Here is a 17,436-nt window from a genome sequence, read left to right on the forward strand (position 1 = left end):
GCTATAACTGCGCAGAGGTGCTTTAACATCGTAGTAATTCACATGCAAACACACGATAGCTTGACTTCTCAGAGGTTGTTACCAGCGGATTATTTATTTATTTCCTGAAATGTACAACAGCAGTTAAACGCTCACTGTGTCGAATCAGATCATTAAACAAACCTAACAAAACTGCACTCATAAAACAGCAAACAGGTACAATTTTAATATATGCAACCTGGAGATGTATGCTTTGCTTGATTATATATTACTCAAGCCACATATATATTACTACAAGAAACGTCAATAGGCCACCGTTAACTAATTTGTACAGTAGCCTATATATTTACTATAGCCTGTATCATGTCTGATTCATTTAAATTGTTTATAATGTTGTTTGATTTGTATTGCCATGCTGTACTTTTGTATTTCATGTTGTTCCATTGGAACGTAAATAAATAAGTACAACTTTTTAAATGAATATTTCGAATGTAAGCTTTTTCTGTCTGCCTCTCACATATCAAAGTTTATTAGCCGCCCCCAATAGGAAAAAGGTTATTTCCGCCGTTGGGTTTAGATTGTAAGTAGTCTCGCGAGAGTATACTTCCCGATCTCTTAACTTCTTCAATGTAAAAAATAATTGGGTAAAGTTAATTTGACCCAAAAGCAAAACACAACTAACATACCTAAAAAAAAGAATAGTCATGCACGCCGTTTCAATTATTTTTTAATATAATTTTACTAAAAAAGTTCAAAACAAATCAAACGTAAACACGTTTTCTGAGTATATAACAAAGAAAGATAATATTTGTTGTTTATTCTAGGGGGCGGTATTTAAAATTTTCCCAGCAACATGTGGTCCTGGTTTTATAGGATTGTGGGTAATTCAGCATTAGTCCATTTTATGATAATTTACACATTCTGGAAACATGTTTGAAAAAAGTATATGACATTTGAATATTTTTATTAAGCAAAACCATCAGAAAACTGACATTCAATGACAAGACCACAGATATCCATCTGAGTTGATAACACTAGTGTAATGCCTGCAGTTCACAAAAAGTTAATATCGGACAGTTGAGAACATTGTTTAACCATATCTGATAAAGCATGTAATGCACATAAAATATTCAACATCAAATCAAGATTCATGAAATCATTTTTGAGACATGTTCTTAATTTGTGTAATTTTGAGGAACTAATTCAATATATATTAACTTGAAAATAAAGGTAATATCTACTGAATTAAATTGTATGTAATTTTGTCAATGAAACTACATTTTAGCTCAGCTGGAGTCCAGAGAGTATGATGTTACATAACCATATCCCTCCTAGCCATGACCCTAATGTAGTGAGGGTCTTTTATAGCTCCACCCAACAAGCCATTTGATTAGATCGATGAGTTTTGAGGAGTTACTGATTTAAGTTGGCTTCCATCCCTTATAAAAAAAATAAATATATATATATATATATAATTTTGCCGGGCCTAGAATATCATGGCCTGATCTAAGAGCTTAGGTTCAGAATAAAATGTACAACTGGTCTTAATGGGTTTAAGTTTAGGGTTAGGCGTTATAGGCCTGGTTTAGCATTATGGCTAGGTTACATTTAGGCATAGAAGTTAGTGTTGAGGTGAAGGTGAAATTTATGGTAGGGGTTTGAGCTTAGGGAACGTGTGTGTGTATATGTGTGTGTGTGTAAGAACCATAACTCCCATCACCAGTCCTTTGGTCGTATAATTACTTTACTGATACAAAGAGACAGACTGAAAAAGTTGTTGAAGCATATTAATTCTGGTCATCTTCTTGAGCATCAACTTCACAGAAATGCTGTGGAAAAACAATGCAAACGACAAAACATCACTGGGGTGTTTTATGTTACTATACTAAATAAGAATAATTAAAGGGGTTGACAATGAGCAGATTTGTGATGTGTACAGTATTTATTTGTCTGTAGTTGTACAGTGTGCCCCTTATTAAACCATTTTAGTAGACAAGAACATTAGCAACACAGTAACACAACCAAGACAAGTCATAAGCCTATGTTCCAAGAGGAGTGCAGCTTAGATCTCAAAAGTGCACTCCTGTGTTTGTGTTTTAGGGTGTCCCTATATCTTTAGCCTTAGCAGCCCAACAGGGAGAATCTGATTTAAATAGTGACGTAACAGAGTATGTCTGGGCTATTAGCTATCACTCCTTTCTTTAGCCCACAGATTCCCCCTGTTCTGGGTCACAGGGTCGAGATGATTGACTCCCCCTTCTCAAACTGTCTGCTTCCATCTCAACACCCCCCCCACGCCTTTCTTTACACAATATCCCTGTCTCTCTCTACCACTCCCTTGTCTCCCTCCGTTCGTTCCCTGTCTGCCTCCACTCTTTCAGTGTCTCCAGTCTCCTCCACGCCACTGCTGGTGTGGATCTGAATAGGGACGTCACTGTCATAGTCTGTTATCAGGAACGTGGGCTGTAGTCGAGAATGGAGTCTCACCAGCTCTTCGTCCTCATCACTGGTCCTGATGGCCTCTTCGTCCCCCAGGAAGCAGTCATCATCTCCGATGGAGGCTGTCTCTGGGCTGTTTGTGGAGGGTCTACGCTCCCCCGCGGACCCTGGTGGTCCTACCAACTCTGGGGAGGGTGTGGTTCGTACAAGTGTGTGTGCCTTGCCTGCCGTGGCTTTAGGTGGGGGTGTCCCTGCCTTGTCCAGCTCTGGACTGGGTAGAGTAGGTAATGGTGTGTGGGTATCTCCTGCACACCCAGGGGTGTGTATGGGGCCTAGAGTATTTGAGAGAGGGTGAGATGTGGTAGGTGAGGTAGGAGGAGGTGTGGGGTGAGGGGGTGAGTCAATGGGCATTGGAGGAGGTGAAGGGGTGTCTATCTTTGGTTGAGTGAGTGAGGTATGACGGGCTGTCCCTTCTACCCAATCCAAAATAGGGGAGCGGCGTGTAGGTATAGTTGTGTCCATCTGATCCAGGATTGGTGAGTTGTGTTTCAGGGTGCTAGAGTTGGAACTGCCCAAAGGTTGAATGGATGTTGTGGCTGCTTCAGAGGTGGCTGTTTTAGCAGGTGTCTGGGTTGAGTTGGGTGAAACAGGGCCGTGACTGGGGTCTGTGGGAGTGGTGATGGGTAGTCTATTCTGGATGCAGGTTGTCGGGGGTGCAGCTATAGGTACAGCATTGAGTGGAGAAGGGTCAGAGTCTGAAGGGGTGTAGATGCTCTGGCTGCCCAGTAGCTTGGACGTGGATGTACTCAGACTATCCTTTTTAAATTTCACCTCATCCAGTACAGGAACGGGAGTGCTGTGACTCACCTAGGGAGAAAACACAAAAGCATTAGCTCTGTACATTTCTCTGACAGACAAACACACACACAGACATGCAACCCAGACACACACACAAACACACCCACACACACACGCACACACACACACACAGGCTAAGAAAAGGAGAGACTCACCAGCTGGAACCACTGTAACCTCTAGAGCAGCAGTGGAGAGGAGATAGAGAGAGAAGGCATGAGAGCTCGGGGCCAGAATGTTGAAGGGTAGTCAATGACACAAGGTTAGGGGTCAGGTTGAGGTAGAGGGTGAGGCGTCTGCGTTTCTCACCACGTTGGGATGTTTCCCCTGGGCTATGCAGCCCCTGTCCTCTGGGTCCTTCAGTCCTTTGTACGTCCGAAGGGCATGCTGCAGCGCATACAGGGCGCAGCCTAACAGAGTCATCCCCACGATGACCACACCCATAGCCTTGCCGACTGCACAGCTACCACGTGGACGCTCATCCCCTAATGGGCCCTGAGGGACTGCACACACACACACACAAAGATATTGATGTTATGCAAGTATCACAACACCCATTCTGTTTGTTATTTGATGTTTCTAGGAAATACAGTAGATAAACGTTTGATATGGCTGTGTGCATTTTGGGAGCTCAGTGATTCTAACTGGATGCAAGTCGGACCCAACCCTCTAGAAGGATGGGACTCCCCTGACCAACAACCAGAATTGAGCTGGCAGGCACTTGACCTGCCACAAGTGGTAACTAGAGTGCAACGTGGCATAGAAACCAAACACTCAAACATGCTGACCTTCACAAATTAGGCAATGTAAGGCTGCTCAACTCGGGAACCCCTCTTCCCTTCCATCCATAGTCCATGCACACCTGTCACTTCTACATTGCACAAATATACCTTTGAACTAGGCTATAACAAAAGATAGCTACTGATTATGGCATAGGTCAAAACCTTTTCATCACATTTCTAGGATCTATCCTTTTGATAAATCGTTTCACACACAAATAGTATGAACATGACAAAAAGGGGGCTTACAGAGGTAGCTATCACTGAAGTGGCCATTAGTTATCCATTAGATTATTTAAGTACAGTCGAATGGGGGCAAAGGGACATGTAGGTGTGTGATTGGAGCCTTACATAAGAGTGTGTGTATTTGTGTGTTCGTGTGTATCACCTGTTTGTCCTTCATAAAGCACCTCCACCTTTACCAGAGCAGTGGCCATGTCACCTGACTCCAAATCCACCGCTACTACCTATAGGAAGTCATTGTCAGCTTCACCATGGCAACATCGCCATACTCAACAGAGAGTCATTTGACATGTAACACACAAAGTATTAGCCATTCTGTTGATCTCTGGTACTATTTTATAGTTGCTGTCAAATCAAAGCTCACCATCAGAGAATGTTTCTGTGATGGCCGTAGCTGATTGGTCTTTGCAATCAGAAGGCCCTCCTGTGTGATGTGGAAGAACTGTGTGTGATTGGATGTGAATCTGAGGGAGTAGTGCATCTTGGGATTGATCCCCTGCCAAATGACAAAAGAAAGAGTTCAAGTTAGAGAATATTACAGTGAAGAGTCTAGCTGTGTGTGTGTATGTGCATGTGTCACTGTGGGTGTGTGTATGTGTGTGGTGTGTGCGTGGGTGCACGTGTGTGGGTGTGTGTATGCACTTCTTGTGCATACATCAGAGAAGTCCCGGTCCTGGGTCTTCAGTAGAAGCACAGTGTTTCCATATGTGTTGACCAGTGAGGCAGGGCTATTGCCTTCGGTGACAAAGCCCCGGTATTCAGCACGATTGAACTGGGGAGGAAAGGAGTTGACAGCCACCACACGGACCACAACTGTAGCAACCGAATACTTCCTGGGGTCATTCCTCTGGTACGCCTAAGGAGGGGGAGGTGTATTTTCAGGTATTAAATGTTTGGTTTAGTCTTCGTAGTCATGTTATTTAAATGTCTGCATAAACGTATACTTGTGTGTGTGTGTCACATTATGAATGGTAAAACAAGGAAGAACATAGCTTGTACAGGGGCATTTCGCAGGTCCACATGGAGAAAACTGCTATTTTAGGGGTTGGTTTTAGGGTAGGTTCCTTTTTTGGAGTTAAAGGTAAGGTTTGGTTAAGGTTAGGGTTAGGATTAGGTTTAGGATATTGGTTAGGGAAAATAGGATTTAGGCTACAATGTTTACATTATGGTAAAGTATTAAATGTTGTGTGTCTCACCATGACCCGTAGAAGAAGTGTGGGTGTCTGTAATCTGTTCTCTACTCCTCTTATCAGGCGCATTTCCCCTGTCAGCTCATCCATCACAAAACGGCCATTATCAGCCCCTAACGGTAAATAATCATCTCTTAATAATATTTTACTTCACTGTTGCAAGCTAAGCAGAGTCTGTGTGTGTGTGCATGTGTGTGCGTGCGTGTGTGCGTGTGTGTGCGTGTGTGTGCGTGTGTGTGTGTTTGTGTGTGTGTGTGTGTTATTGCACATGGTACCTGAAAGAATGCTGTAGCTGACAGGTGAGCTGAGGCCTCTGTCTCCATCCACAGCATTGATTGGTCCAGGAGAGAAGTCCAGAAGAATGTCCTGCAACAAAAACAACATTAACTATAAAGTCCCCAAACCACACATATTTGACCTTAAGGCAGGTCATTAACCTGTTGGTCTTCTGTGATGTTAACCGTGTAGACAGGGTTGGTGCAGACACCATTTGACTGGTTGTTGGAGAGCGGCGTGCACGGAAGGAATTGTGGGTACTGGTCGTCTCCGTCCAAGATATTCACAGTCAGGTTTGCACTAGTGTTGAACTTTTCAGCCGTGTTCATCTCCTACACACACACACACATACATATACACAAATGCACAAACACACAAAAAGAGACTGGATATCACACTTACACAGACAGAATATCACACTGACACAGACAGAATATCACACTGACACAGACAGAATATCACACTGACACAGACAGAATATCACACTGACACAGACTGGATATCACACTGACACAGACTGGATATCACACTGACACAGACAGAATATCACACTGACACAGACAGAATATCACACTGACACAGACTGGATATCACACTGACACAGACAGAATATCACACTGACACAGACAGAATATCACACTGACACTGATAGAATATCACACTGACACAGACAGAATATTACACTGACACAGACTGGATATCACACTGACACAGACTGGATATCACACTGACACAGACAGAATATCACACGGACACAGACAGAATATCACACTGACACATACAGAATATCACACTGACACAGACAGAATATCACACTGACACAGACTGGATATCACAATGACACAGACTGGATATCACACTGACACAGACTGGATATCACACTGACACAGACAGAATATCACACGGACACAGACAGAATATCACACTGACACATACAGAATATCACACTGACACAGACAGAATATCACACTGACACAGACTGGATATCACAATGACACAGACTGGATATCACACTGACACAGACTGGATATCACACTGACACAGACAGAATATCACATTGACACAGACAGAATATCACATTGACACAGACAGAACATCACACTGACACACTGGTTTGTGAATAGGAATGGTTGGTTCCAGTCATGCAATCCAATTGATCAAATGTGTGCATAATTCACTATTCATTATAAACTATTTCACACAGATGATAGGCACAGTTTGGATGTACCAAAGCATATATAGTTATCTCCACTTGTGTTTTGGTCTCATAGTCCAGAGGCTTGGCTAGAATCACCTCTCCACTATTAGGGAGATCCACTCTGAAATAAGCAGCATCAGGCTGGAACAGAGACCACAAACAATTACTTTATACATTCATTATTTAAATTCAGAACTTTATAGATACAATCATGAGATCTGCTATACAACTTTATTAAAGGAGAAGTCTTCTTCGTTATAAACATACATTTTTCTGTATTTGATCAAAACTGCATGTTGTGAGGTTCTGATGAAACTTAGCAGAGCTTCTCCATAAACTTTGTGGTCACCGTGCCAAGAATATACATTGCAAAAACAACAATATAATAAGATAATCATACAGGTATCCTGAATGTAGTCAAGGCTGATGATTTCATCTGTGATAATCATGGATGTACAATGAAAGCTTTTCCGTTGTGGAAGTACATGTTGAGGCTGATCCAGGTAAAATTGCTAGCATGAACTAAATGCTTGTGTGACCCTTTCAACTTTAGCAAGCAATGGTGTTTACCAACATTTTGGTTGGATCGAATGGATTGGTTGGGTCGAATGGAGGTTGATTATGACTAAGAAATTACTTCTCAATACAGATAGGGGATATAAACACTGTGCCAATAGAGTAGACAACTGGACTATATTGGTATGGTGTTATTTTGGAATAGCTAAAGCAATTGTAGATAAACAAAACACACCTTGATATTATTAACTTTTACCAGAAAGGACATTGGAGAGTAGAACTAAATGTAAAATTCATAGTGAGTAGTATAGTTTTGTAACTAATAATATGTGCGTTTCTTTCTCAGAAGGGTCTGTTTGGTGACAATTCTCCTTTTTTTAACGTTGGATTCATTTAATGAATAACTCTCCCCCTCTGCAGAAGCAAAGGTATGTAGGGACATTTGACTTGGTCTTGTTAATAAAATGCTATCTACATCAGATATGTGGAGATGTGGTTGTAAAAAATAGAAATTCTCTGTTAATACAGTACCGAGGTCTGGTCGATGTAGTACATGATGGTGTCGTCATCTGCGTCTGTAGCCTGGACTGTCAGCACCACTGTATTCACCTCAGCTAGCTGGACATAGATATCACACAACAGTCAGTGTCAATGGAACATTGGGTGTGTATTGGAGTGTGGTTGTGTGTTACTTGCCTCACTGATGCTCCGAGGCTGAATTGTGCTCTCCACAAATTCAGGAGTGTTATCATTCTCATTTAGTATCTCCACCATGATCCTGTACTCACTCTGAAACACACTCATGTAAGTCAGACATTTTGGATCCATGGTACAGAGAAACACTACATAGTTACAGAAACTAACAGTCTATACTGTACCTGCACAGTGTCCTCCTCAAAGCAGGTCAACGCTGCTGTTAGGACTGGGCCCTGCACCTGACACACACACACACACACCTGCATGATTATTATCTGCAGCTACCCTATGGTGTTGTTGTTTCAGTAACATACCAAACCAAGACCGAACCCTGGCGTCTTTGCGAAGCTGCTGTAACATTTTGCGTACCTCTCGGTCCAGAACTTTGTCCAATGAGGCATTGAGTCTGATTTTCCGTCCTTCCAGGAAGAACCAATCAGCATCCTCCCCAGTGAGGGTCCAGACGACATCATTGCCTGTAAGGTCTGTGTTGTACTCAGCGATGAATTCTCCCATCATGCTGTTCTCTTTGACAGTGGAAAACACATCTTGGCCTACCAGACATGGGTTCCCTGCCAATCAGGTAAGCCTATGATTAGCAAGCCAATCAGACAAACTGTTGACCCTTTTGGAACGTTTCATAGACACAGATTAAGCCTAGTCCTGCAATAAAAGCCTAGTCCTGCTCTCAGGCTCAGTGGAGACTATCTTGAGATATATTCTTTTGTCCAGGACTAAGCATAATCTGTGTCAGCAAAACTGGCCCTTGAAGTATAAGCCACATTATTTCTGCAGTACATAAACACTTAATTGCCAGCTTTCATAAGTGAATAGATACAGTAGATTCTGGCAAACCAGTATCAACACACCATCAACGTGTGCCTAGAGGCTAAGGGGAACAAAGAGGGAATTTGCAATGAACATGATTTACCATTTCCTCCTCTGATAGTTTGGTCTAAACCAGGGTTCCCAGACCCATCCTCCATAGACACGTCACCTTCTAGAAAGATGAATGGATTCCCTGAACGAACCAAAGAGACACTTTTTAGACACGGCCTCATTCAAAACTCTGACCTTAACTTATGTCGTGATGTGAAACATTCGCTGCTGACATGTCAACGTCGCATTCTGCAGTGCAACTTGTTGTGTACAGACACACATAAATGAACGCACACACATGCACACACAACCCCTTTTTTTGACTGTAAGCTGTTCTCCCTTCTTCTTCAGTGAAGATCAGACTGACAGGGGTAGATTGTAATGAGGCTGTGTATATCGGTCGTACCTGTGGCTCTATGGGGACTGAGGAGTAACGTTGCCCAGAGCAGAACCATCCACCTCCACAAACAAGGCATCTGCAACTGCATCACTACAACCTCAACCAGACACCAGGACTCAGTCCCAGTCTCTAGGGACCTTCTTTTGTACAGCTCCAAGTTTCCTTCACAGTACCAGCCTCTAAGGACCTTCTTTTGTACAGCTCTGAGTTTTCTTCACAGTCCCAGCCTCTCAGAACACCACCCCTGGCCTGGAACAAAAAAAAAGAACATAGGAGCCTTTTGTTGTTAAACAGCCAAATACTTGTGTCTCCTGGTCCGGCTTCGCTACGAGTTAAGGTCTTATTGAAGCTGTAAATAATGTTTAGTTGGAGTTTTACAGCACTATACGGTCTCATCTGACAAGACTTTATTGAGATTAGGAAGTCAGGAATGTACCACACATGCAAAAGTTCCTAATCAAGCACAAACACATTCTCTCCTTTATGTTTTGGGCATTTAATGTGTAGATGAATTAAAACAAAGAACACTATAGATTGTTCTATATAGTTGATGTTGCTAGTATCAGTCCTTCCGTTTTATGTTTTAGAGTTACCACCTTGAAAACATACTCTATAGACTCACCATGAGCATATTTGTTGCAGTGGAAAACTGTTTTCACAGGTTGGGGTATTTAAAAAGATTATTAGCTATTCATGAGCATTTTATATCATACATGAAAATATTTCATTCATAATATCATGTGTCTGAATCTCAAGTATCAGTTGGTTTTAATCGATTTAAATTAAGAGAAATACTGCAACATTGTGAGGAAATTATGAATCATATCACTTCAGTAAATCATTTTTGCGTGTGGCCTCCATTTCAGGATTTTCTCATTTACTTAAACAGGATTATTGGTTTGAACACCATTGATGTTACTACTCCTTCTTTTGGCACAATGTTATCACACTGTTACAAAATATTCAAGGTTTGTTAAGCTACCACATTCGTTGATTTAGAATAGGGGCACTAACAGTTTTTTATATTATGGTGACCTAAATACTATGTAACTGATACTTAAGTTATTACTATGTTGTTACAAAAGTTACTACAATATTAGTTACATAGTATTTACTGTACATAGTTTTGGTGGAAGTTATCACACAAAAAGTAGTGTATTTACACGTTCACTTCCTGAACGTCATTCCTCATGTAATATTACTGCTTCTGTTAAATAAATGCTGTTGTTCGACTACCTAAGTAATGTTATATTGTACATGTGCCATTTCAGCATAGGTTGAAATTTAGCCCACTGTTCTTTCAAAAAAACTAATTTCCGTGTTACGTTACCTGGCTCTGAAGGAATGTCCAATAAAGTGAAATGTAAAAACATTGTAGTTAGAAAATATGTACTTGTATTAGCAGGTCCATAACCTGTTTATTTTGTTAGATCAAAATGGTTTCCATCCTGGTGGTTCTTTCAAATACCACATGACCCCATATGAGTCTTTACATTGTTTTCAACATGTGACTTTCACACAGGTTATTACAAAATGTTAGTTAAAAATTTCGTTTTTTAGTTAAAAAAGTCTAGCAGCAGTAGTTACATAGATGCCATTTTCTGGTTTGAACTGTGTAATAACCAATTGTCCAACTCTCCATGTTGTTACAAACTGTAGCAATACTTATTTAACAACTATGTACTTACTACAGTTACTGCTGTGTTAGAATCCAAAATGCCACCATCATTTATGACCCACCGGTAATGCTACTCACTACACAACTACACGTACACACACATGCACATACTCACACACACACGCACATACTCACACACATACGCACATACTCACACACACATGCACATACTCACACACACACGCACACCATCTGTACCTGTAGGTGTTAGATCCCTGGTGGATTCCGTTCTCAGTGCCTAGAGAGCACAACATGCACTCACATAAACACATACAGTCTGTATGTCCTCTCAGACAAAAATACACACTAAGAAACATAAGCACAGATACAAAAGCTGATACCTATGAAGATAAAAGAAAAAAGAAATATGGACAAAAACAGTCTCACACACACACACAGCAATCTATCACACTCTCATGCACACATGCACACGCACGCACACACACACACACACACCAGACAGCAGCTTAAGCAACGTTTCCTGAGGAGAACTGTCGGCTTACAAGCTCAACTTTGGGGGCGGGATTTACCTGGTGACCGGTAGCAGCCAATCGAGGTGCCTTGAATGAATGTGCCAGAGCAGCAAAAAGGTTAGATAAAGGAGTCAAAACTCACCGGACTATAATCTTTTGAATGACAGCGTGCTCCTCTTGGATCCCTGGTGGTTGACTGTGGATTCTAGCTGGCATCACAGATGAAGATGGGGCTGATTAAGCCTGTTGGTGATCCGGTCAGAATGGCAGCAGGGGGCACATCTTCTAAAGGCTGTGGTTGAACTAGTGTCTGTGTGTACGTATCTGAGTGAGGCTGATTATCAGGCTTTAGAGGGAACATGCTCTGTGTTGGCTAATCAGGCCTGACAGAGGATTACCAATCAACCTGACAGACCTCCCCCGTGAGCTGCTCTCTAGTCACAAGGGAAGAACCAAATTAAACTAAGGTTTTTTTGAAAATACAAATATATAGGTCGTACTTTAAAGTACTTTAACTTGGGTCTTGTGGGTACAGCACTCCTTGATTGGACTCCACTGTCAGCTGTGATTTTTGTGCTGTCTGTTATGACTTGATGTCAACCCTAGAGGTCAGCATGTAGCTGTTTTCAATATGCCTCTCTCTCTCTCTCTCTCTCTCTTTAATGACCTCTTCACCTGCTGGAGTTAACTTTAGAGTTTCTTTATCCTCATTAAGGGGACATTCAAATTGGTGATCTGCCTGTCTGAATCACATAACAGCTGTGTCTGTTTAAAGTCAGTTGTCAACAGTTGACAGCACATTTGTTGTATTGAGACAGATACGGTTAGCTTCCATGAAACACATTGATCCGTGTGTGATCACGGTCCATCTGTCACACTAAGTGTGTGTGTGTTTGTGTGTGTGTGTGTTTCAGTCATCTGTCACTCCACCCATAATGTTCTATTTGAACAGGACCCAAACAAACAATCACAACACACCCGATTGGTCCAATTGTTCCATCCTAAAAAAATTATTTCCTCTTGCCCTCCTTTTGTACATTCATGCACCCCTTCACCAACTGTCCCAAAGCTAAAGAAGTGAAACTGATCAAAGGTGGCCAGGTTCATCAGAACCTCCCATGGCCTCCTTCCAGCAACTGTGCAACAACAGACCCTACATTAGGGAAGGCAACATGTTGTTTTTGAGCTGGTTTAGAAAAACAAGAAAAGGTAGACGTTTTTGTGTATGTCTATTTTTGATAACTGAGAAATGTAAAACATGAGATTCTGCTCAAATGAAATGTCATTGTTGAAAATGACAGGAGGGATCTGAACTGAATGCCTGTTTTATTATTTGTATGTGAAACATAAATAGCATCATTGAAGTAAAAAGTGTATCCCAAAGGATTCATTAATCTCCTCACGTTTTTCTTTGGAACCTCTATGGGTTTTGTCAGGAATACATGACAATGGAGGGCTAGTTAGAAGAAACAAGGCAGGGGTTTTGGATTCGTGGAAAGAGACACATAACAGATCAAGACCAGAGCTGGAGAGCTGCAAAAAGCTAGCTAGCCCAGTCATTGCTTGAGGAGGCCTGGTTTAAGACAATGGTTCTTAACTGGTGGATTGGGGAAAGTTATAAAAGCTTTGCGAGTGTCTCAGTAAATATTTTTAGAAATTGCACGTGTGTTGTTGCATGCTTTTTGGGGTTTCACACTGGGTGTCTGTAAAAGCACTTTATGACAACTGCTGATGTAGAAAGGGCTTTATAAAATACATTTGATTTGAGTGAGTATGAAATAAATTATTAAATAAATAGAAATAGTCCACAAAACAGAATTGAACAACTAACAGGTATAACGTGTGAAGAAATTATAAAGAACACAAACCTTTACATAATTTAAGCAACTGAAACCCATTTGTCTTCAATCCCAGCATTTTCAATATAGAGCTACATGCATTAACAGCACTATTGAAGAGATTTTATGGTCTCAAACAAGTGAGCTGTTCACAACACCAGGATGACCACCGTAGTCTAGATTTGGGCTTTGTGCGGCTAGTTTATAGGTAACCGTGAAACACCATGGCAGATGCAAATTCGCCAGCATCACCTGAGGAATGGGGAAGCACATTGAGCAGGGATTTCCAGGGATTTCCTGGAGCTCAGGTAATCGGGTGTGAGTGTCCCCTCAGGCGTGTTAACCCATGTGAATTCTTGTACAAATACATAAAAGGAAAGCTTGCTGTGATCTTCAACTCTCCAGAGTCTGTTGAACTGTATTATTATTATAAAAGTTAACTTTCCAATAATAATATGTATGAATTACTCACCATAACAAGAAGAGAATGTTGTTCCCTTAGCTGATACGGTAATATTTTCTGTCAAAATGGCATTTTTCCCAGATTCCATTTCAGCAAAATTAATTGCAATGCTCATTGTGTCCAGACTGAGACAAGTCTTTCAACTTGGGACCTGAGCCCAAACCCATGAGTACCTGGGATGTATGGCTGTGGCTGCCTTAGCCACTCAGGGAGACCCTCAGCTTTATGCTGGTTCATAGAGGGGCAACAACAGGCCCTTTGTGTCTGTCTGATCACACACCATCACTGGATGGTGTGATCTCCAAATACATCTAAAACCCCCATCTAACTGTGTGTGTATGTGTGTGTGTGAGCACTGTCTTTAATAGTGCCTGGGAGCAGCTTGTGTTCCTAAAGTGGGTTAATTTTCTCTGGAGTGTTGTCTTTACTGAAGAGAGTGAGTGGGAGGGAGATAGATAAAGGAGAGAAGAGACAAAGACAGGAATATAGCAGAAGAATAGTTTGAGGATCGGTCTGCTCAGAATGTTAGATGTGGAATTGAGTGCACTGTTTCAGTACTTCAGAGATGAAGCATGATGACATGAATCACTACATCCGCTTACCCCCCCCCCCATACCCCGCTATGACACAAACACACACACACACACTCACACACACACACACACACACACACACACTATGTTCCGTTCTTGGCTCCAGTCCAGATATCCGAGCCAGATTTTAGTTAAACCAGGGCAGGGTCTGCAGGAATCCACAACACTCGCTGGAGCAGAACGTTTTTTCATTAAAAAAAAGACTTGTCTGAGGTCAGCGGAAGTGGGTCTTTGACACTATACAGAATAGAATTTGGTAAGAGGGATAGAAACAGGAGTAAGCTACGTAGAGGCAGTAAAATAAAGAGGAGCCCCTTAGATGCAGAGATGTTCCACTCCAGTTACTCCCAAACTAGGTTATGTGCTGTCTGTGTAGTTTTAGCCTGCTTCCCCCATTAAGGTTCCGACCAGTTACCCTCAAAACAGCCCAAACAAATGTGTACAGCCAAGCCCTAGTCAATTATGAAATACTTCTCTCATTGAAACGTTTATATTGGAGGGCGGGGCGAGGGGGCGCTACTAATTATTCTGCTCCGTTGAATCAATTAACTAACACAGTGCTCAGTGTTACAACTTTCTGTTTAAAGCTTATAGTATGGCTACAGTGTTAAGAGAGTTTAACTTCAGGCGCGTGCGTGCGAGAGCGAAAAACCCTGCCGGCATGCAGATGTTTTGTATTTCTGTGACGTGCAACTCTCGGGTCGCTGGTTGACATCAAGGGAAAGCTGCAGCTCCAGTCGCAGATCCAGTCTATAGACAGTCCTGCGGATCATATCTTATTAGCGCTGATTTGTTTGGGAAATTGACGTGTCTAATGAATGTATTTTGAAGTTCGCTTTTACCAAAAACGACCGCTTTTACCAAAATATTACAATACCTGAACACGACTGGATCAAGTAACTTTGAAGCACGCCAACTCGAACCGGGGAACTTTCTTTTTATCGGAGGTGTTAACACACAAACACACATACAGCTTAGAGGGAATGGGGGTCCGCTGGCTGAAGACCCTGCTGTGTGTGTGGTTGAGCGTGTGTTCAACCCTTCGAGCTCATCCTACACATCAGAACCATCCACAAGGTATAGTAACCTATGCGTTTTTAACCACAGTAATACTGGCTCTCACAACAATGGTTAGACTACACTACCAGTGTGTTGCTTACTAAGATTTTAAGTAAGGCTGCTAGCATCTGTTTTTCGTTGAAATCATACATTAGTGATGGCGTCTATGTATTTATTTGACTAATTTAGATTGTTACCTAATGTATATGGTGTGTGTTTCCATGTGTATTGTTCTGACCAAGTGAGGTGATCATGTGTGAGGAACTTTTAAGCCTGGCTGTTATCACCCCCCCCCCAGTTTTTCTTCTCTCTTTCTTTCTTTAAATTTCTCTCTCAGTTCTAGGAATCAGATTTATCATGGAAGATCAGACATTGTCTTGAGCGTGAGTCTGTGTGGGAGCCTACATGAATGCGTGTCTTCTGATTGTCTCTAAAATAATATTGGCTGTCTTGTCTGTCCCTTAGTGTTCAACCTGCTGGAGGCTCTCAACATGTCCCGAGCCATTAAGGGTGTGTCCGAAGTCCAAGGGGAGTGGCCTGGAACCCATGCCTATAAACTGCGCCCCCGCTCCCCTCACCTGACCCTTGCAAAACAGGACTCTCATTACCTAATTTCCTCTCTGCAAGGCAGTTTAGGATTTCACCTGGTGGGTCGGCAGGGCGCAGACTCTAGTGGCACTCTGCTCTCTTTCTCCTCTTCGTCTTCCACTCCCCTCCTCCAACTCTCCTCCTCCACCCGCTCCAAATATCTGCGTCTGGACCACCGGGTCGGCCCAGGGGGCCAGGGGCTGGCCAGCGTGCTGTTTCCAGGGGGCAACCCTTTTTCTGAAGGAGGCTGGGTGCGGTTGGCCCTGGGCCTGGAGGCCCAACGTATTTCTCTGTTTGTGGACTGCAGAGAGGTGGTGGTGATGCAGAGAGACGAAGAGGAGGGAGTCCGACTACAGCTGCCCCCGGACGTGATCATCACACTAGCCAGCACACGTGGTGACATACACAGCAAATTCACTGTGAGTAAAGACCTGAGCCTTTTCATACTGTATACACATGCATACATCCATGCAGTTATATACGTTTCTGTATGCCTTCCCTGTCTGCCCCCATTCTCTCTCTGTCACTGGCTATGTAGGGTTACGTGCAGACGGCTGAAATCTCTACCAGAGCCTACCAAAGGCGTCCGTGGCACTGTGAAAACTTTACAGGTACTGGCTTATTGACAGTTTTAAATAAGGTCTCATAACAGCTTATAGCACAAACCATTAAAATCCCTAGTGGAATGGAAAGCACTCCATGTGCAGCAATTGCTAAATAGTGGATATTGCAGTTTATACACATGTAACTCCTGTACTAGGAAAAAAGCCAATTAAATCAACATGTCTTTTTCATTCGAGATATGCCACAGACCGTTGGGCATTCATCCACGACCAGTGTTTGAGACACACTGGGCTTTCTGACTGGAGACAAATATTGGTTGCATTCCCGTCTGGTGCACTAATTGCGCTTCTGGCGGTGGCAAGATTAGGAATGAACTCACCCATTAGCAGCTAGGGTTATTTAATTCCTATTAGTTTGAAAGTAGCCTGAAGTGAATGTAGCCTTAAGTGAATACTCTACTGCTCTGACAGAGCAAACCTGAGTTGGAGGGATCAAGAAAAAATATAATTTCATTGTGTTTAGTTAAATATAATCTTTTGCTCCATCGTTGTCTCTAACACAGACATTTTTGCCTCAGAGCATATGCACACACCTAGCAGTTAGCCGTGAGCATGGCATAATTAATAGCTGTGAAGGAGTGAACATGTTAAATTTTTAGGAGACAACTCATCTGTTAAGGGAGCAAAATGGTAACTAAGCAAATTTTTTGTCCTAAAGGCCCTCTGACTAA

The 17,436-nt window shown here is 42.2% G+C and overlaps 2 protein-coding genes across 5 annotated transcripts in view; one reads left to right on the forward strand and one right to left on the reverse strand.

Moving 5' to 3' along the window:
- Positions 1-712: 712 nt before the first annotated feature.
- LOC105022200 (cadherin-related family member 5) lies at positions 713-11,960 on the reverse strand. 4 transcript variants are annotated; one of them, XM_034288108.1, is made up of 18 exons: positions 11,744-11,960; positions 11,327-11,366; positions 9,457-9,699; positions 9,103-9,192; positions 8,541-8,743; positions 8,354-8,410; positions 8,172-8,264; positions 8,007-8,093; positions 6,990-7,100; positions 5,923-6,093; positions 5,761-5,851; positions 5,492-5,598; positions 4,951-5,151; positions 4,660-4,791; positions 4,441-4,519; positions 3,583-3,776; positions 3,432-3,452; positions 714-3,285 (listed from the first exon to the last, which is right to left on the reverse strand). In XM_034288108.1, the coding sequence occupies exons 3-18, from the start codon at positions 9,536-9,538 to the stop codon at positions 2,284-2,286; spliced, it is 2,721 nt and encodes a 906-aa protein (XP_034143999.1). In that variant the 5' UTR covers positions 9,539-9,699; positions 11,327-11,366; positions 11,744-11,960; the 3' UTR covers positions 714-2,283. The 4 variants fall into 4 exon arrangements, with proteins under 4 accessions (XP_010888717.2, XP_034143999.1, XP_010888716.2 ...); XM_010890417.4 differs by lacking the exon at positions 11,327-11,366 and having other exon boundaries at positions 717-1,808; positions 2,467-3,285; XM_010890415.3 differs by lacking the exon at positions 11,327-11,366 and having other exon boundaries at positions 713-3,285; positions 7,056-7,100.
- A 3,080-nt stretch (positions 11,961-15,040) lies between these two features.
- The window catches only part of kcp (kielin cysteine rich BMP regulator), a 38,629-nt gene continuing 36,233 nt past the window's right edge, over positions 15,041-17,436 (forward strand). Inside the window, exons 1-3 of the mRNA XM_029115324.2 lie at positions 15,041-15,572; positions 16,020-16,561; positions 16,681-16,753. Of these exons, the coding sequence (XP_028971157.2) occupies positions 15,479-15,572; positions 16,020-16,561; positions 16,681-16,753 (709 nt within the window). The 5' untranslated portion in view covers positions 15,041-15,478. The remainder of the gene's footprint in view (positions 15,573-16,019; positions 16,562-16,680; positions 16,754-17,436) is intronic.

This window comes from Esox lucius, chromosome 19 (assembly GCF_011004845.1).
Source record: "Esox lucius isolate fEsoLuc1 chromosome 19, fEsoLuc1.pri, whole genome shotgun sequence".
Taxonomy (NCBI): Eukaryota; Metazoa; Chordata; class Actinopteri; order Esociformes; family Esocidae; genus Esox; species Esox lucius.